Source organism: Ovis aries, chromosome 2, assembly GCF_016772045.2.
Source record: "Ovis aries strain OAR_USU_Benz2616 breed Rambouillet chromosome 2, ARS-UI_Ramb_v3.0, whole genome shotgun sequence".
Taxonomy (NCBI): domain Eukaryota; kingdom Metazoa; phylum Chordata; class Mammalia; order Artiodactyla; family Bovidae; genus Ovis; species Ovis aries.
This window is the reverse complement of record NC_056055.1, coordinates 127194791-127217200: the sequence shown is the minus strand read 5'-3', so window position 1 is coordinate 127217200 and position 22410 is coordinate 127194791. Positions and strand designations below refer to the sequence as shown.

At 37.7% G+C, this 22410-nt stretch overlaps 1 protein-coding gene across 1 annotated transcript; it reads left to right on the top strand.

Moving 5' to 3' along the window:
- The first annotated feature begins 3344 nt into the window (after positions 1 to 3344).
- On the top strand, positions 3345 to 4444 carry LOC114112858 (ribosome biogenesis protein NSA2 homolog). The gene has a single exon (XM_042243652.2). The coding sequence runs from the start codon at positions 3464 to 3466 to the stop codon at positions 4244 to 4246; it is 783 nt and encodes a 260-aa protein (XP_042099586.1). The 5' UTR covers positions 3345 to 3463; the 3' UTR covers positions 4247 to 4444.
- The last annotated feature ends 17966 nt before the right edge of the window (positions 4445 to 22410 follow it).

The following is a 22410-nucleotide window of genomic DNA, read 5'->3' as shown; positions in this document are numbered from 1 at the left end:
GCGTTGGGTAAGTTACTTTAGATTTCTTTGCTTTAATTTCCTTATCTACGAAATGAGAATAATAATAGTACTCATACAATAGAATTGATATAAGCATTATAACAGTAATGTTGATAAAGTTTGAACAAGAGCTGATCTATGATAACTGCTATGTAAAATAGTTACTAATTTATGTTAAACAGATAGTAATGTTGAAATAATTACAGAAAATTGAGAAGGCAGGCCAAGGATGTTATCTCAATGGATGCCCACAAGTTATTCATTCATTTCTTCCTGATTATGAAGAGAATGGCAAGAACCATTATCATGAAAGAAAGTGAAGGTTTTACTCTACAATTCAAATTTTTAGAATGCTTTTCATGTGCTTTGTTTTAAAATTTGAGTCATTGCAAAGAAAACAGAAAGAGAAATTAAGGAAACAATTCCATTCACCATTGCAACAAAAAGAATAAGATACTTAGGAATAAATCTACTTGAAGAAACAAAAGACCTATATATAGAAAACTATAAAACACTGATGAAAGAAATCAAAGAGGACACTAATAGATGGAGAAATATACCATGTCCATGGATCAGAAGAATCAATATAGTGAAAATGAGTATACTACCCAAAGCAATCTATAGATTTAATGCAATCCCTATCAAGCAATCAACAGTAATTTTCAAAGAATTAGAACAAATAATTTCAAATTTTATATGGAAATACAAAAGACCTCAAATAGCCAAAACAATCTTGAGAAAGAAGAATGGAACTGGAGGAATCAACCTGCTTGACTTCAGACTATACTACAAAGCTACAGTCATCAAGACAGTATGGTATTGGCACAAAGACAGAAATATAAATCAATGGAACAAAATAGAAAGTGCAGAGATAAATCCACATACCTATGGACACCTTATATTTGACAAAGGAGGTAAGAATATACAATGGAGAAAGACAATCTCTTTAACAAGTGGTGCTGGAAAAACTGGTCAACCACTTGTTAAAAAAAATGAAACTAGAACACTTTCTAACATCATACACAAAAATAAACTCAAAATGGATTAAAGATCTAAATGGAAGACCAGAAACTATAAAACTCCTAGAGGCAAACATAGGCAAAACATTCTCTGACATAAACCACAGCAGGATCCTCTATGACCCACCTCCCAGAGTAATGGAAATAGAAGCAAAAATAAACAAATGGGACTAGTTAAACTTAAAAGCTTTTGCACAATGAAGGAAACTATAAGCAAGGTGAAAAAGCCTTCAGAATGGGAGAAAATAATAGCAAATGAAGCAACTGACAAAGAATTAATCTCAAAAATATACAAGCAACTCCTGCAGCTCAATTCCAGAAAAATAAACAACCCAATCAAAAAATGGGCCAAAGAACTTAACAGACATTTCTCCAAAGAAGACATACGGATGGCTAACAAACACATGAAAAGATGCTCAACATCACTCATTATCAGAGAAATGCAAATCAAACCACAATGAGGTATCATCTCATGCTGGTCAGAATGGCTGCTATCTAAAAGTCTACAAGCAATAAATGCTGGAGAGGGTGTGGATAAAAGGGAACCCTCCTACACTGTTGGTGGGAATGCAAACTAGTACAGCCACTATGGAGAACAGTGTGGAGATTCTTGAAAAAACTGGAAATAGAACTGCCATATGACCCAGCAATCCCACTTCTGAGCATACACACTGAGGAAACCAGACTTGAAAGAGACACGTGTACCCCAGTGTTCATTGCAGCACTGTTTACAATAGCCAGGACGTGGAAGCACCTAGATGTCCATTGGCAGACAAATGGATAAGAAAGCTGTGGTTCGGTTCAGTTCAGTTCAGTTGCTCAGTCGTGTCCGACTCTTTGCAACCCCATGAATCCCAGCACGCCAGCCCTCCCTGTCCATCACCAACTCCCGGAGTTCACTCAGATTCACGTCCATCAAGTCAGTAATGCCATCCAGCCATCTCATCCTCTGTCGTCCCCTTCTCCTCCTGCCCCCAATCCCTCCCAGCATCAGAGTCTTTTCCAATGAGTCAACTCTTCGCATGAGGTGGCCAAAGTACTGGAGTTGCAGCTTTAGCCTCATTCCTTCCAAAGAAATCCCAGGGCTGATCTCCTTCAGAATGGACTGGTTGGATCTCCTTGCAGTCCAAGGGACTCTCAAGAGTCTTCTCCAACATCACAGTTCAAAAGCATCAATTCTTTGGTGCTCAGCCTTCTTCACAGTCCAACTCTCACATCCATATATGACTACTGGAAAAACCACAGCCTTGACTAGACGGACCTTAGTCAGCAAAGTAATGTCTCGCTTTTGAATATGCTATCTAGGTTGGTCATAACTTTTCTTCCAAGGAGTAAGTGTCTTTTAATTTCATGGCTGCAGTCACCATCTGCAGTGATTTGGGAGCCCAAAAAAATAGCCTGACACTATTTCCACTGTTTCCCCATCTATTTCCCATGAAGTGATGGGACCAGATGCCATGATCTTCATTTTCTGAACGTTGAGCTATAAGCCAACTTTTTCACTCTTCTCTTTCACTTTCATCAAGAGGCTTTTTAGTTCCTCTTCACTTTCTGCTATAAGGGTGGTGTCATCTGCATATCTGATGTTATTGATATTTCTCCCGGCAATCTTGATTCCAGCTTGTGTTTCTTCCAGTCCAGCTGTGGGACATACACACAATGGAATATTACTCAGCCATTAAAAAGAATGCATCTGGATCTGTTCTAATGAGCTGGATGAAACTAGAGCCTATTATACAGAGTGAAGTAAGTCAGAAAGAAAAACACCAATACAGTATACTAATGCATATATATGTAACTTAGAAAGATGGTAACGATGCCCCTATATGCGAGACAGCAAAAGAGACACAGATGTAAAGAACAGACTTTTGTACTCTGTGGGAGAAGGTGAGGGTGGGATGATTTGAGAGAATAGCATTGAAACATGTATATGATCATATGTGAAACAGATTGCCAGTCCAGGTTCGATGCATGATACAGGGTGCTCAGGGCTGGTGTACTGGGATGACCCTGAGGGATGGTATGGGGAGGAAGGTGAGAGGGTGTTCAGGATGGGGAACACGTGTACACCCATGGCTGATTCATGTCAATGAATGGCAAAAACCACTACAATGTTGTAAAGTAATTAGCCTCCATTAAAATAAATTAATTAATTTAAAAGATAAAATAAAATATGAGTCATTGTAGTCTTACCAAGCAGAAAAGAATGGAAAAGGAAAATGCAAATATACTTAGTATTATTCTCTAAATAACATGATAGAAGGGAAAGTGGAGAAAGGAAGCTCGGAACGGTTGCGTCGCGGATTTTCTGGAGCACGTCGAGTTAGAAGACACCCTTTCCTGTCGCGGGTGGTGCGGAGTCGGTTCGTGGGTCTCTGAGAGCCGAAAATTGAGAGCTTTTTCGCGCCGTGGAGACTGCACCCGGCGGCTCAGCAGCCGTCACCATGCCACAAAATGAATATATTGAGTTACACCGTAAGCGCTATGGATATCGTTTGGATTACCATGAGAAAAAGAGAAAGAAGGAAGGTCGAGAGGCTCATGAACGTTCAAAGAAGGCAAAAAAGATGATTGGTCTGAAAGCTAAGCTCTACCATAAACAGCACCATGCTGAGAAAATACAAATGAAAAAGACTATTAAGATGCATGAAAAGAGAAACACCAAACAGAAGAATGATGAAAAGACTCCACAAGGAGCAGTACCTGCATATCTACTGGACCGAGAGGGACAGTCTCGAGCTAAAGTACTTTCCAATATGATTAAACAGAAACGGAAAGAGAAAGCGGGAAAATGGGAGGTCCCTCTGCCTAAAGTTCGTGCCCAGGGAGAAACAGAAGTATTAAAAGTTATTCGAACAGGAAAGAGAAAGAAGAAAGCCTGGAAGAGGATGGTTACTAAAGTCTGCTTTGTTGGAGATGGCTTTACTCGAAAACCACCTAAATATGAAAGATTCATTAGGCCAATGGGATTACGTTTCAAGAAGGCTCATGTAACACATCCTGAACTGAAAGTCACCTTTTGCTTGCCAATACTTGGTGTAAAGAAGAATCCCTCATCCCCACTATATACAACTTTGGGTGTTATTACCAAAGGAACCGTCATTGAGGTGAACGTAAGCGAATTGGGCCTTGTAACACAAGGAGGCAAAGTCATCTGGGGAAAATATGCCCAGGTTACCAATAATCCTGAAAATGATGGATGCATAAATGCAGTCTTACTGGTTTGACAGCAGTTACATACAAATAACTCCGTATAATTACTGAAGACTACACACCAGTTGGGAAACCATTACTCTGATATTTCTGAATACTACCAATCAACCTTACATGTTGTCTTCAGTCAAAGAAAACTATTTATTCTACTGTTTTAAAAATGAAAAAAGCCAACATTAAAATGATCTAGTTTTACAAAAAAAAAAAAAAAATGATAGAAGAGTTGGTATGGCTGAACTGAAAGAAATACAAGAAAATGGCATGAGATGGTCATCTATGAATTGTGAGATTTTGGAGATTTATTCAGTCAATTATTTTAATTTCTTTATCTAAAATGAGTATGGAATAGTGAAAACAATTGTCATGAGTTAAAAGGAAGATAATCTTTTTCTGTCATTGTTAAAATGAAAATCTTGGTAAAATGTAGGAACTACTTTTTACTGGATTAAATGTAACATGAATTGGTACTCTCCTGGTACGTTAGGAAAAAATAATGTACTAACTACTAAATAGACCATAAATTTTAATTTAAAAAAATAATAATAATATCAATCATATAAAGTTTACATGCCAGTAAACTTAATTTTTGAGAGTGGCATCAAAGGTTGAACAACGTTTAGATCTCCAATGTAGTAGCAACTTTTTGGAAAAGAGATTATGATGCATTATGCCAGCAGAATTTTAAATCTTCAACCAAGCAACAGCTTAACCCTGTCTCCAGAGGGGACATTATCCAGATAATGGTCTTTTTAAAATTGACCTTTTTCTATGTTCACTTCCTACAAATGGCTAGCTGTCAAATTTGTAATGCCCTCCTGATTGGTCATAGCTTATTTCTCTTATACTTGAGGTGTCAGCTTACTACTTTTCAAAAGATTGTTTCAAAATGAATCATAAGCTCCTGAAAAACAAGGGCAGTGCTTTTTATCTCTATGTAGTTCCAGAAACTGAGTCTATGCCTTTCACTAAGCAACTGTTCAAAATGGTTTGCTGTTGAAAGAATGAAAGTCAGCAGAAGGTATTCCCAGGAGTAGGTTTTATGTGCTTGTAAGGAGCCTTTATTGTATGAACAGAAAGGGCAGAAGGAAAAGCAATAAAGAGTATTCACTGAAGAAGAGTGAGGAAGAGATTCATACAATAATCTCTCCTCTCAACCAATGGGAATAATTTGATGTAAATCTGGAGGGATCTGGTAAAGGAGGAAGGCAGGAGAATGTTGTTTAATCCTCTGTTGGTATAAACAGGCTCCTTCTCTTCTTAGATCTGAGTTTGTTACCTTAAATCATGATCACTATAACCCAATTTAGAAAATTATGGCAAAATATCAGCTGTGGACTTGTTAAGAATTGTTTACTTTGTTGTAAAATCCATTACTATACATTTATATGATGTACAGTGTTTGAAAGTGAAAGACAAATTTCATTTACCACCACTGGAAGAGACAGCTATTTCCCAATTTTAGCCCTGAAAATTGATAATTAAAGAGGAAGAATTCAATATCTAACTTGCTCTTTTATTTTGGAGGAATTCTAATTCATTGCCATTTTAAAACTCCCAATGAAATATTGATTTAATCAAAGAATACTAAAGGCACGTGCGGTAAGGGCTTCCCTGGTGGTTCAGACGTTAAGGAGTCTGCCTGTAATCAGTTCAGTTCAGTTGCTCAGTCGTGTCCGACTCTTTGCGACCCCATGAACTGCAGCACGCCAGGCCTCCCTGTCCATCACCAACTCCCAGAGATCACTCAAACTCACGTCCATCAAATTGGTGACGCCATCCAGTCATTTCATCCTCTGTCGTCCCCTTCTCCTCCTGCCCCCAATCCCTCCCAGCATCAGAGTCTTTTCCAGTGAGTCAACTCTTCGCATGAGGTAACCAAAATATTGGAGTCTCAGCTTTAGCATCATTCCTTCCAAAGAAATCCCAGGACTGATCTCCTTTAGGATGGTCTGGTTGGATCTCCTTGCAGTCCAAGGGACTCTCAAGAGTCTTCTCCAACACCACACTTCAAAAGCATCAATTCTTCAGTGCTCAGCTTTCTTCACAGTCCAACTCTCACATCCATATGTGACTACTGGAAAAACCATAGCCTTGACTAGATGGAACTTTGTTGGCAAAGTAATGTCTCTGCTTTTGAATATGCTATCTAGGTTGTTCATAAATTTTCTTCCAAGGAGTAAGCGTCTTTTAATTTCATGGCTGTAATCACCATCTGCAGTGATTTCGGAGCCCCCCAAAATAAAGTCTGACACTGTTTCCACTGTTTCCCCATCTATTTCCCATGAAGTGATGGGACCGGATGCCATGATCTTCATTTTCTGAATGTTGAGCTTTAAGCCAGCTTTTTCACTCTCCTCTTTCACTTTCATCAAGAGGCTTTTTAGTTCCTCTTCACTTTCTGTGATAAAGGTAGTGTCATCTGCATATCTGAGGTTATTGATATTTCTCCTGGCAATGTCTGTAATCAGGAGACCCAATTCAATCCCTGGGTTCCTGAAGATCCCCTGGAGAAGGGAATGGCTACTCACTCCAGTGTTCTTGCCTGGAGAATTCCGTGGACAGAGGAGACTGGCAGGCTACACAGTCCATAGATCTCATAGAGTTAGACATGACTAAGCAACTAACACTTTCATTTCACTTTTATGTGCAGTAAGGCTCAGAGGACACAAGCTTCACACATGTTTTTATCAGATTGATTGGCAATCACATTGTATCCTTTATAGCACAAAGATTTGACAACCCTCTCTTACCCCGTTAATCTATCTTAACAAATTCATGGACGCAAAGCCTGCTTTTATGTGCCTCTTGGGAGCTAATATAAAGACATTACTGATGAGGTGGTTCCTGCCGAAATGTTTTATCTTATATGCTTGAAATTTTCTAAGACAATAGATCTTAAATTTTCTCACCACACACACACATACACACAATGGTAACTATGTAGAGGTGAAGAATAAGATATTTAGCTTGACTTTGGTGATCTTTCCACAAGGTACACATATATTAAAACATTAAATTGCACACCTTAAATATATATAGGTTTTATATGTCAAAGATGTCTCAATAAAGTTATTTTTTAAAATACTTTATATGAATATCATCAAGGTTTTAGACCTAACTTCCAGCTTTAGAGAAATAGAAGACATAGAAGAAGAAGCTGAACCATGCTTTAAGGATATCATTTTTTTTAGTCTAGAATGTGTGATGTTTCTCAAAGCAGCTAGACTGGTCTCTTCAAACAACAAGTGTCACAGGAGAAAACAAACATAGGACTTCACTAGAACAGAGTCTAAAGAAATATAATAACCAAATGTAATGCATAAATCTTAAAAGGATCCTGGTTTGAAAAAAATCTGTTAAAAACATTTTGGAGATAACTGGATATAATATTTGTGTATGAATGAGTGATACATTTCTTAGTTATTACAATAGTCTTATGATTATGTAGAAGTTTATTCTTATTCCTAAGAAATGTATGCTAAAATATTTAGTACAGTGTGATGATTTCAATTTATTTTAAATAAATAGCTTAACTGGTTCAGTAAAAATATATTTCATATAATATATAAAATTCCAGTAACGTATCAGTCAAATAAACAAACATACATAAACACATAAATATATGGATAGGTAGATAAAAAACATGACAAAAAGTTAATTCTGCTGCATCTTGGCTAAGGATCTATAGCTGTTTACTTAGCTATTTCACCTTTTCTGTATGTTTTAAAATTTACATATATAAAAGGATGTTTTTAATTAAAAATAAAACATTAGAGAAAAGTAGTAACCCATTGAGATTAAACATTATCACTGTTGTTAGTAAAAAAAAAATCTATATACTAATCATCTGCTATAATACATCTAGAAGCCATACCAATTGCAATACATACATTACCTGATTCACTTTTTTCAAAATTGTGTTAAAATATACATAAAATAAAATTTACTGCTTTAATCGTTAGTAGGTATGCAGATTAATAAGCATTCATTATATTCACATTGTTATGCAACCATCACCACCACTCATCTTCAGGATTCTTTCCAGTTTGAAAACTGAAACTCTATACCCATTAGACAATAACTGTTCATACCCACCTTCCTGCAGCCTCTAACAATCACCATTGTACTTTCTTTCTCTATTAATTTTTTTATTATTAGTCTTTTTTTCTTTTAAACATTTATTTATTTTTAACTGAAGGATAATTGCTTTGCAATGTTGCATTGGTTCTGCCATACAACAAAGCAATTCAGCCATAATTATACATATATCACCTCCCTCCTGAGCTTCTCTCCCCTTCCCCCACACCATCCCTCTAGGTCCACTACTGGGCATATACCCTGAGAAAACCATAATTGAAAAAGACATATACCCCTATGTTCATAGTAGCACCATTTATAATAGCTAGGACATGAAAGCAACCTAGATGTCCATCAACAGATGAATGGATAAAGAAAATGTGGTACATATATACAATGGAATATTGTATATAAACTATACAATAAAAAGAATAAATTGGAGTCAGCGTTAGCAAGGTGGATGAACCTAGAACCTGTTGTTACAGAGTGTAGTAAGTCAGAAAGAGAAAAACAAATATAGTATATTAACACACATTTATGTCTCTATTAATCTGACTATTCTATGTATCTCATGTAAGTGGAATTGTATAGCATCTGTCTTTTTTGACCAGTTTATTTCACTTAGCAAAACATTCTCAAAATTCCCCCATGATAGAGCATGTGTCAAAATCTTCTTCCTTTTTAAGGCTGAATAGTTTTCCTTTGTATGTATATACCAAATTTTATTTATCCATTTATGGATACTCATATTACTTCTACCTTTTGAATATTGTGAATGTGCTTCTATATACATAGGAGTATGAGTATCTTTTAAAGGTCAAGCTTCCAGATATTTTGGGTATATACTCAGAAGTGTAATTGCTGAATCATATGGAAATACAATTTAAAATTTTTGAGGATAGTGGGTGCACCATTTTACATCCACACAAATAGTGCCTAAGGATTCCAATTTTTTCATATCTTTGCCAACATTTTTTATATTTTGTTTTCGACAGTGGCCATCCTAATGAATATACGGTTGTATCAGTGGCTTTGTGGTTTTGATTTGCTTTTCTCTAATGATGAGTGATGATGTTCAACATCTTTTCATGTGCCTATTGGCCATTTGTATATCTTCTTCAGAGAAATGTCTATTCAAGTTTTTTCCTCGTTTTTTTAAAAATTGAAGTATCTTTATTGTGGTTAAGTTGTAGGAGTTCTTTATATATTCTGCCTGTTAACCCCTTATCAGGGTTATGATTTGCAGATATTTTTCTCCTATTCTATGGGTTGGTTTTCACACTATTGATTATGCCAGTTGATGACAAAAGTCTTTAATTTTGATGTAGTTTAATTTATCTAATTTTGTTTTTGTTATTATCTGGTTTCCTTTTATACTACCCTGAGAGACTGATGTTATAACCCAGTTTTATACCTGAGCAAACTGTAGCTTGGAGACTATGATTAACTCGGCCAAGTCCACACAACTGCTACACAGTGAAGCTGAGTTTCAAATTCAGTTACATCGTTCTACTAAACTATGCTGCAATACTGATATATTTATATTTTATATAATTAAGAATTAATTAGAATAAACTTTCTGTCCCATCTTGAATGTGCATATTCCTCAGTTCTACAAACATACAGTCTGATTACATTGATTAAGAGATACTTTTCCCCAGATGGCAGAGCTTGGACAGCCAAATGTCTTACATAATAATCTTCACTGACATGTGAAGTACTTAAACTCAGGGAAAGATAAACAGTCACAACTTCTGGCAGACTGTCACTTTTTGGAATAACTAAGCAAAGAGTTGAAGGGTTTGAACACTATGATATTCAGCGAATGTTTGAATATGGCAGCAGGTCCATTGTTTGAGATAGTCTCTAAAATTGCACTCAGCAGTTTATGGAATTGCCAAAGACAATTGGATGCACAACCTTTTCAATAAAAAAGACTGAGGAAGAATTTAGTTAAAATAAAAAGTATCTTTGCACAGGGACCATAAAGAAAGCTTTTTCTCCTGTTTTCTGAATTGTGTGCTTTGGTCTAGAAGGAACCCAAGGTCATGTTCAGTTCAGTTCAATCACTCAGTTGTGTCCAACTCTTTGTAACCCCATGGACTGCAGTACACCAGGCTTCCCTGTCCATGACCAACTCCCAGAGCCTACTCTAACTCATGTCCATTGCGTTGGTGATGCCATCCAACCAGCTCATCCTCTGTCATCCCCTTTTCCTCCCACCTTCAATCATGAGACAACCTAAATCCTGCCATGATCATGAGCCAACCTAAATCATGGAACCCTCATAATAAAACATAACCTGTATCTATTTTCTTCCAAACTCCTTTCTACCCTTTGGGAGGAATCATGAAGCAAGATTATGGGTCTTCTTTTAGATATATATCTACTGAGCATATCACCTGAATTTCTTATGAATTTTATTCTGGATATAAACAAGTAAAAGATTGTAATAGAGATTTTAAAACTTCCAACATATATAAAAGGCAATAGTGTCTGATTTTAAAAAGAGAGTCTACATTATAAAGGGCTAAAGAAGTAAATTAGGATAATCTGTTAACACCTGTCTTTAAATCTACATATACTTTGACCAACAAACTCACTTTTTAACAACAAAGGGGACAGGTGACCTGAAAACCATTCACTAAGGAAATGGTTGAATCAGTGCATTTATATGATGGAAAATTATACTGTTGTTTTAAAAATAAATCTTTACATATGAACTTGAGGGGATGATATTTCTGCTCAATAAAAGCAGAAAGTTGTAGAAATGCATATAATGTGTTCCTACTTGGAATGGAGTCTGTCCTACTTAGGAGGACAGACAGTAGGATATAAATATTAGTTAGTTTAGGAAGAGTTGAAGGAAATGATCAGGCTCTTTAAAGACACATATTTCAATCTTTTGCAACAGTTAAGTACTGCTCTGTAATTTTTTAACCTAGTGAAAAAATGTAGAGTTCTGCACAGACCTCAAAAAATACAATCTCTAAAATTAAATTCTAGGCAATGGAATTGTTTACCTTTCCTTTTCCTAAAGGACATTTAATAGTAATCCAATCACTTGAAAGGGAATTTTTTCTTTTTTAACTTTGAGTGAAATCGGTAACTTGAAAACAGTTTTTGAGGTCATGAACCCTTAACTTTAACTTTATTATTAGAGAGAATCCCCATATAAACACCTTACCATGAATTTAAAGAATGTATTTATTGGTGGTGCTGTGCTTAGTGACCCAGTTGTGTACGACTAGCCTGTCAGGCTCCTGTGTCTATGGGGATCCTCCAGGCAAGAATACTGGAGTGGATTGCCATGCCCTCCTCCAGGGGATCTTCCCAACCCAAGGATCGAACCCAAGTCTCCCTCATTGCAGGCAGATTCTTTACTGTCTGAGCCAACAGTGTTAGTTGCTTAGTCGTGTCCAATTCTTTGTTACCCCATGGACTGTAGCCCACCAGGCTCTTCTGTCCATGGAATTCTCCAGACAAGAATACTGGAGTGGGTTTCCATTTCCTTCTCCAGAAGGGAAGACTGTTTATTGGTTAGCCGTCTATTATATGTAAGAAGGCAGAATGACTAAATGGAGCTAACCATCCGACATCTGAATTCAAATTCTGCCTGACACTCTCTTGGAGTGGAGTGTTTAACTCATTATTTAACCTCTCTTTAGGCCTCCGTCTGCTTATCTACAAAATAAAGGATAATTCCCTTAAAATAGTGCCAGGCACATAATTTTCAATAAATGAGTTAGGTACTGTGCTGTATGATTGTTTTGTTTCAAGTAGCTCCTAGTGAAACATAAACACAGAGGCATAAACTTCTAAAAGATTAGCAATTAGCCTAGCTAATGAAGATTTCTTCTGCAAAGAATAACCAGTATCTTTAATTTCTCCCAAGTGGTATGTTCTGTAGCAGCTTGGAGGTCAGCCAAGGGTATATAGCCACTTAGACTATCATTATTGGCATAAGTCTGAAAAGAGAGCAAGTTTTAGAAGAGGAAGATGTCTGTTTTCCCTCACACCTGGAACCACATATATGGTATGTTCAGAAAAGGAGAAATGAGCTTTTAAATCTAAATTTCTCTCATATAAATTATGATAATAAATCAATATAAACATATGATTGTAGGAAAAGAATAATGACTGTGGGACTAGAATGAATATAGAGGATATTCATTCCACAAGAAGAGCAATTAATAACAAAATGTCTGGCAAACCTTCATATTCCTCATGAGGCCATCAGCACATACTTCACTAGTGGCTCCTGCTGCTGCTGTAGCTGCTGCTGCTGCTGCTGCTGCTGCTGCTGCTGCTGCTGCTGCTGCTAAGTTGCTTCAGTCGTGTCCGACTCTGTGCGACCCCATAGACGGCAGAACACCAGGCTCCTCTGTCCCTGGGATTCTCCAGGCAAGAACACTGGAGTGGGTTGCCATTTCCTTCTCCAATGCGTGAAAGTGAAAAGTGAAAGTGAAGTCGCTCAGTCGTGTCCCACTCTTAGCGACCCGATGGACTGCAACCTACCATGCTCCTCCGTCCATGAGATTTTCCAGGCAAGAGTACTGGAGTGGGTTGTCATTGCCTTACAATATGCAATATGAAGTAATTAAAGGCACGTAAATATCCAGACTATTCCAGATGCTAATGGGATCTGTGAAACAAACTATATATAACTACTCTCTTGATTACTAACAATAAATAACCAACCATTTGAATTTCCTGAATTTGCCCTTCCAGTAGCAAGGAATTCACATATCTTAACGCAGGGGTCCCCAACCTCAGGGACCTAATGCCTGCTGACCTGATGACCTGAGGTGGAGCTAATGTAATGAAAATAGAAATAAAGTACACCAAAAATGTAATGCATCTGAGTCATTTAGAAACCATCCCCAGCACCCAAGTCTGTGGAAAAATTGTCTTCTATGAAGCCAGTCCCTGGTGCCAAAAAAGTCAGGGACCACTGTCCTAAAGGAGGTTATGGGTTGGATTGTGTCACACTAAAAGTTATGCTGACATCTTAAGCCCCTGGACCTCAGATTGTGACCTTATTTTGAAATGAAGTCATAGCAGATGCAATTAATTAAGTAGAGGTCAGATTGGAGTGGGATAGACCCTTAGTCCAATATGCCTGAGCATTATAAGAGGAGAAGTGACACAGATAGACACAGGACGGATGGCCCACAGTAATGGAGGCAGAGATTGGAGTTATGTAGCTGCTGCAATTCAAGGAACATCAAAGACAGCCAGACAACTGCTAGAAGCTAGGAAGAGGCAGGGGAGGATTTTCCTTCCTTCCTAGGGTTTCAGAAGGAGCATGACCCTGCTAACACCTTGATTTGGGGATTTCAGAGTCCAAAACTGTGAAATAATATATTTCTGTTTTAAGCCACCAGTTTGTTACTTGTTAAAGCAACTCTAGATAAGAAAGCCTTCCTCAGCGATCAGTGCAAAGAAATAGAGGAAAACAACAGAATGGGAAAGACTAGAGATCTCTTCAAGAAAATTAGAGATATCAAGGGAATATGTCATGCAAAGATGGGCTCAATAAAGGACAATGGCAATAAAGGACAGAAAAGGACCTAACTGAAGCAGAAGATATTAAGAAAAGGTGGCAAGAATACACAGAAGAACTGTACAAAAAAGATCTTCATGACCCAGATAATCACAATGGTGTCACCACTCACCTAGGGCCAGACATCCTGGAATGTGAAGTCAAGTGGACCTTAGAAAATATCACTATGAACAAAGCTAGTGGAGGTGATGGAATTCCAGTTGAGCTATTTCAAAGCCTGAAAGATGATGCTGTGAAAGTGTTGCACTCAATATGCCAGCAAACTTGGAAAACTCAGTATTGGTCACAGGACTGGAAAAGGTCAGTTTTCATTCCAATCCCAAAGAAAGGCAATGCCAAAGAATGCTCAAACTACCGCACAATTGCATTCATCTCACACGCTAGTAAAGTAATGCTCAAAATTCTCCAAGCCAGGCTTCAGCAATACGTGAACCGTGAACTTCCAGATGGTCAAGCTGGTTTTAGAAAAGGCAGAGGAACCAGAGATCAAATTGTCAACATCCACTAGATCATGGAAAAAGCAAGAGAGTTCCAGAAAAACATCTATTTCTGCTTTATTGATTATGCCAAAGCCTTTGATAGTGTGGGTCACAAAAAACTGTGGAAAATTCTGGAAGAGATGGGAATACCAGACCACCTGACCTGCCTCTTGAGAAACCTATATGCAGGTCAGGAAGCAACAGTTAGAACTGGACATGGAACAACAGACTAGTTCCAAATAGGAAAAGGAATACATCAAGGCTGTATATTGTCACCCTGCTTATTTAACTTATATGCAGAGTACATCATGAGAAACGCTGGGGCTGGGAGAAGCAGAAGCTGGAATCAAGATTGCCGGGAGAAATATCAATAACCTCAGATATGCAGATGACACCACCCTTATGGCAGAAAGTGAAAAGGAACTAAAAAGCCTCTTGATGAAAGTGAAGGTGGAGAGTGAAAAAGATGGCTTAAAGCTCAACATTCAGAAAACTAAGATCATGGCATCTAGTCCCATCATTTCATGGCAAATAGGTGGGGAAACAGTGTCAGACTTTAATTTGGGGGGCTCCAAAATCACTGCAGATGGTGATTGCAGCCATGCAATTAAAAGACACTCCTTGGAAGGAAAGTTATGAACAACCTAGATAACATATTGAAAAACAGAGACATTACTTTGCCAACAAAGGTCCATCTAGTCAAGGCTATGGTTTTTCCAGTAGTCATGTATGGATGTGAGAGTTGGACTGTGAAGAAAATTGAGCGCCGAAGAATTGATGCTTTTGAACTGTGGTGTTGGAGAAGACTCTTGAGAGTCCCTTGGACTGCAAGGACATCCAACCAGTCCATTCTGAAGGAGATCAGCCCTGGGATTTCTTTGGAAGGAATGATGCTAAAGCTGAAACTCCAGTACTTTGGACACCTCATGCGAAGAGTTGACTCGTTGGAAAAGACTCTGATGCTGGGAGGGATTGTGGGCAGGAGGAGAAGGGGCCGACAGAGGATGGGATGGCTGGATGGCATCACTGATTCGATGGACATGAGTCTGAGTGAACTCCAGGAGTTGGTGATGGACAGGGAGGCCTGGCTGTGATTCATGGGGTCGCAAAGAGCTGGACACGACTGAACTACTGAACTGAGGAGACGTATATTACTACATTTTCATTATGGATGTAACCCTTTACCAGGCCAGTTGTAGTGAATTGCAGTATACATAAAATGCTTAGGAGCCTCTAGTTTTAAACTTGATATTGCCTCTTAATTTCTTATAAATGACTTAAAATTATTAATAAACTCATTTTCTTTTCATAGAATCCAAGCAAATCATTCAGAAACTACTGAATTCTAGTCTCAAGGATTATATGAGTTTCCTAGGGATGCCATAACAAAGTACCACAGACTGGGTGGGTGGCTTAAACAATAGAATTTATTTTCACCCCGGAGGCTAGTATCTGAGATAAAGGAGTTGATAGGGTTGGTTTCTTCTGAGGCCTCTCTCCTTGGCTTATAGGTAGCCATCTTCACCTTGTATCTTCATATCATCTTCCCTCTATGCCTGTCTGTGTCCAGCTTTCCTCATTTTATGAGGGTGTCAGTCATTTGGATTAGGACCCATCCTATTGTTTCATTTTAATTTAATCATTTCTTTAAAAACCTTATCTCCAAACATAGCCACACGCTGAGAGGTTTAGGACTTTAATATATGAGTGTGGAAGGACATAATTCAGCTCATAACAAGGTCAAAGAAAAGATTTTACTACTACTTTAATGAAAAACTGTGCTCTCAACCAACTTACTCAATGTATTTAGTGTCATTCTAACTACCAGGAACGATGTATAGTGAAGTTTTTAATAAAAGAGCGTTACTAAAATCCAAGAGATCTTTAACAAAGTGGGAACTTCTTTTCAACAGCTTTTATAAACATTCTTTGCCTAACACCTGCTCAACAAAAGCTTTAGTCTTGTATAGCTTCATTGTTTATCTTTTTTTAGAGTAATTATTCACTGAACTTAGAGAATATTTAAGGTTTTCTTTTTTCCCATTGTTCCATGTAAATTGTATGCCTTGTAAAAATGAACTCCAATTGTAAAATTAAATGTGCCTTTTCTGTATCATATCAATCTTATTCTCCCAGTCTAAAGTGTGTTATCCCATTTCTACTGCTTTCAGTTTTGGTTACAATATTAGATAATATCCAATAGGATAATCACACAAGCAGTCATAATTTCCTTCACAAATTGAGTTTTATGGCAATAAAAAATGATGAGAGAAAATTTAATAACTTAAAACTGTACCCACTAGCTGGTTTTAATTATACCAAAGCAAATTTTAGTCCCTGGGCAAAATACTTTTTTTCATAGGTGTTACACAAATTCAGTGAATAAGGACTCACCCAGAAATACCTAGTAAAGGAAAAATAAAGGTTGTTTAAGTATTCCTATAGTTTTAATTATTAGAGAGTAGACTCAGAAAAGGACAGAATGGGAAAAAACCACAAATGACTTCATGGAGATTCTCTCATCCCAAGGGGAGAATCTACAGATGCAATCAGCATTCAGCAGCATTCTGTAGATTTGAAAAATGGGAAGGACCAGCTAAGCAAACATATTCTACAATTGAAGAGACTTTGTATAAGAATTCCATTATCTGTGAATATGGACAGCAATCCATTTGTTTGTTTGTTTGTTTTTACCTAAACCAGTGTTTGAATTATGCACCAAAGTGAACAACAGTTTTCTTATGTAATAGAATTTTAAGTGATCTAGTCTACCCTTAAAGAAAGGCAAATTACTTGCCTGCCCCCTTCACTCTAACTTGCAACTCACATTCCAAGATTTCACATTATTAGGTTGTCCTGGCCTTAAATGCAAAGGTGGAAAGGATCAAAATGTCCATTTAGATGGACCATTCCACAGAGTTGGAAATATAAAGCAAGAAATTGGACAGGAATCTTTAAAGTTATGTCAGTTGGCATGATGATGTGAGTATTCTCTCCAAAGAGACATAAAAACTGATCGATGTAATTGAACAAAAAGCTATTGAGTGCCTGCTACATACTTGTAACTATGCTACATGTATGGGATCTGGTTGTCTGTTTATCCAAAATATCTGGGTTTTTCTTTCTTAGTCTGCAGACTTCGAAGCAATATGATTATTCAGAGCCCATAGGTCTTTGGGAAACAAGTAACACCAGCTCCCAAATAGTCATTGTAATGTATAACAAACAGCACTAATTTTAGGCTTCAGCAAAGCCTTATTGTTAATGACCAAGATGACCTCAACCTTCCCCTCAGCTTGACTAAACTTTAAATGAGTTTCTTCCAAACTGCAGTCCCTTTTCTTAGAGCATTTACCTTACAAAACTTATAATCACAAATTCTTTCTCTGCTCTCTTTGAAATGTATACAGATCTCATTAGAAGCGTCTTGCTAGTTTTATGACCCAGTCTTTGGAAATGTCTTTCCCGAAGACTTGACAGTCAAGATTTTGAATCACATGCCTTAAGGAAGATGGTGCCGCTATCTCTCAGAGTTTGTGCAAGGATTAGAGCCTAATTCCAGTGGATACCTTGCTACAAGACTTCCTTCCGTCATGAAGATGTGAGAAAGTTTACTTTTTCTTCAGGTTAGGATAATTGGGAGGCACAGATGGTTCATGATTCTCCTCATCTCAACTCTTAAAAACTCTACAGCCCTTTGTTTCAGTGAAACTGAGTTCAGTCTCTCTCATCTGTTGCAGTCTTGAGGGAAAGCCTTCTCTACTTGTTACTCTTTGTTCAGTGCAATTTTTCTTTGAGATAAATGATTTCAAAAGCTATTGATATATTCCTGCTGTTCTGTGTTCCCAATCAGTGATGACACTTTGCCTTCATCATGTGATGTCTCATGGCAGAAACTTTAAGATCATCCATGAAGTTTTCCACAGAACTGCTGGATGAGATAACACACTGGAGTGATGAATTTTTTGCACAGAAAAAGTCAAAAGTATTCAAAGTTAACAATATAATTGAGTCAAGATTTTAATTAAGAGATTCTAGAACATTATAAAATCCTTTAACCTCTGATTGCCAGACTAGAAAACAAAATTTCTGTGTGATATGACCAATGCTACTTCTTCATTTGGTTGGAAAGACAACTCTGTAGTACTTGCAAGGAGCCACAGGAAGTTGTAGAGAATAACACAGCAGTGTTGGGGTTAGAGAGACCTCATTTTGAAATGTAACTCTACCACTGACTATATGTGTGACTTTGAGCAAATTATTTCCTTGTCTTTATGAAACAAGATACAACTACTCACCTACTCCCTTGGCCAGGGGGTTGTGTGGGTTATATGTGAGGAAATGTGTGTGAGGAAAATAATGGCCTTTAGTAGCATCCCAGTCCACTAGAGTGTTAGATGGCTGTGCAGAGCTGCAATGTTTACCAAGGGCATTGACAAGATTTGCTAAGGCAAAGACAGAATCCTCCAGGGGAAACTGCTCTCAACACCTCCCTCCTTCTTAAAGTGATGGGAGCCTCTTACCAGGGTCCTGTCAGCATTTTCAGTTGTGACTTACTTCTTAGCAGGACGTCTAGATGGAGCACCTGCCTGGATCCATGAGGTAACTGGCTCTCCTTTCCCTTAGCTGGAAGAACAGTACTTCAAACTTTCTAGAACATAAGAAAAGAACCAAGCCCAGTCATTAACAATGCAGACAGAATACATTCAATCCACCATGAAAAGCAATATGAGAAAAACTTCATTTTTTAGCTGATTCTGCTCCCTCCCCTCCATAAAAACCACAAAACAAAATCAAACAAAAAGCCTGATGTAAACAAATAGGAGGGTTTTTCAATTCCCTGATTTTTAAAAAGTTATATTGATTATAAAATCTTTAGCCAAAATAGAGGAACACATCGATCTTTTAACTTCTTTAGAGAGATAAGAGATGGATGATGAATGTGGGGTGGTAGAAATTGCATTTCAGCCCTAATTCTCAGATGCATGCCTGCAAGCAAAGTTGCTTCAGTCATGTCCAACTGCACTGTAGCCCTCCAGGCTCCTCTATCCATGGAATTCTCCAAGCAAGAATACTGGAGTGGGTTGCCATGCCCTTCTTCAGAGGACCTTCCTGACCCAGGGATCAAACGAGCATCTCTTATATCTCCTGCACTGGCAGACAAGTTCTTTAACATTAGTCTTACCTGGGAAGCCCAATTCTCATATGAATTCTATTTATTCTTTAACATCTGGTGAGAATCTGTATGCAGCTCAGGAAACAACAGTTAGAACTGGACATGGAACAACAGACTAGTTCAAAATAGAAGGAGTACATCAAGGCTGTATATTGTCACCCTACTTATTTAACTTATATGCAGAGTACATCATGAGAAACGCTAGGCTGGAAGAAGCACAAACTGGAATCAAGATTGCTGGGAGAAATATCAATAACCTCAGAAATGCAGAGGACAGAACCCTTATGGCAGAAAGTGAAGAAGAGCTAAAGAGCCTCTTGATGAAAGTGAAAGAGGAGAGTGAAAAAGTTGGCTTAAAGCTCAACATTCAGAAAACTAAGACCATGGCATCCAGTCCCATCACTTTATGGTGAATAGATGTGAAAACAGTGGAAACAGTGGCTGACTTTATTTTTTGGGTCTCCAAAATCACTGCAGATGGTGATTGCAGCCATGAAATTAAAAGACGCTTACTCCTTGGAAGGAAAGTTATGACCAACCTAGACAGCATATTAAAAAGCAGATATTACTTTGCCAACAAAGGTCCATCTAGTCAAGGCTATGGTTTTTCCAGTGGTCATGTATGGATATGAGAGTTGTACTATAAAGAAAGCTGAGTGCTAAAGAACTGATGCTTTTGAACTGTGATGTTGGAGAAGACTCTTGAGAGTCCCCTTGGACTGCAAGAAGATCCAACCAGTCCATCCTAAAGGAAATCAGTGTCCTGGGTGTTCACTGGAAGGACTGATGTTGAAGCTGAAACGCCAATACTTTGGCCACCTGATGAGAAGAGCTGACTCATTTGAAAAGACCCTGATGTTGGGAAAGATTGGGGGCAGGAGGAGAAGGGGACGACAGAGGATGAGATAGTTGGATGGCATTACCAACTCAATGGACATGGGTTTGAGTGGACTTCAGGAACTGGTGATGGACAGGGAGGCCTGGTGTGCTGCGGGGGTTTATAGGGTCGCAAAGAGTTAGACACAACTGAGCAACTGAACTGAACTGATCTGGTGAGAATAACTTGGAAAGTATTGATATCTTTCAGGAAATCTCATCAAACTATAGATCCCAGTGAAAACTAGATTCATGATATCAGCATGGTTCACAGGACATCTCATTTAAAAATTAATGGAATGTTATTTTTATGAAAGGTATTTGGGGTTTCCACTTTGGCTAATTTTTATTCTTTCATGATCTTTTTGTGTGTGTGTTCTTAAAGATTTTCTATAAAATTTTCTCTTAAAAGTATACAGAAAATGGTCATATTTATAAGTCAAGTCACAGACTTGATTTAGAAACCATCTAGATTTGGACATTTTTTGTTTCCTCAGTTAACAGATAGTATACAATTTCTTTAAGTCATCTTCAATACATTTTCTTAATCTTACATCTTTTGATCTCCACCCACATCACTTTGCTCTTTTTGTGATAAAACAGGTAATAACACAAGGTTAACAAAGAGGGCAACATCTGTACTAGTTATTTAGAGAAGCAAAATATTTTTTATCTTTGTACATTTGTTGGAAGCAGAAGTAATTTTCCCTTCGTTTCCATAGATACAGTAAGTCTGATTATTAATCAGAATGATAGACCATAAATTACAAAGCCAGTTAAATGTCATCTGTCCTTATTTAATATTCTGAACATTTTCTTATTTACAAATTGGTTCCATTTTTATTATACTGAATATGATTTTAAAGGCCTATTTTATTTAACATTAGATGCATTTCAACTGTATATATAGAAAACATAGTATGTTTAACTTTAGACAAAACATGATCAAAGAAAAATGTAATATAGACCATAAAGCATAATATATCCCTGTTTTCTAAGAAGATAGACCAGAAAGACAATGTTTTCTCTATTCTTATATAGGAAACACTTGAGGTTCTATTGAGAGGGTAACAGGCAGGAAGGCCAAAAGGAGGAAATAGGTTGCAAGTGTCAGGCATTTTTTATCTCTCTCTTAAATGGCAGGAGGAAATAGGCTGCAAGTGTCTCTTAAAATTCTGTGTTGCCATGACGACACCTGGTTCCACCTGAACTTAACTTTTCTCAAACCTTTGGGCTGATAATAGCTCAACAAACCAGTATTCATATCAATTGTTTTATGGCTGGGGGATGACACCTCATGCCATCCTATCTCAAAAATGCATATTGTGGGAGAGAGGCCTGATGAAAATCCTTCAGCCTTGAGGTGTCTCTCTTATCTGATTAATAGCTTTCTAACAGACATAAAATAGCTTGCTAAAACTACCACCGGGGGCACTCTCTGTCCCCCTTCTGATGTCTATGTCAGAAGCTTTCTCTGTTGCTTTTCATACTGTAGTAAAACTCTCCTACACAAAAGCTCTTGAGTGATCAAGCCAGGTCCCCTGGTCCTGAAGCTAAATCTTCTTCTTCAGAGATCACAAATCTCACACCGTTCACCATAAGCTATCACTATCTCCTTCTATTTTTTCTTACAAATTATGGGGAATTCATTTTCAGTTTTCTTCCTCAGTATACAGTCTGAAATATTCAAAGAGAATATTTTTTAAACTTCAGAATTGAGTGACAAATATTTAATGGACAGTAGGGAGCAATTAAGACAAAACAGAAAAGCAGTAACCAGAAGGGATAAGAAAAGAATAAGGAATACATTAGAGAGCACATCTAAGCATGGAACTTTGGAACTTTGCTGCCTAATCCACAAGTCCCACTTGTGATAGTGGACAGTACCACTGTCACAGGAAGACTGGTTCCTATTGCTTTCCATGACCTTGGGTTTGAACATTTCTCCTTGTATCTCAGTTCGAATGGCTTACAAACATGCCAATTATTTACTTTTGCTACCCA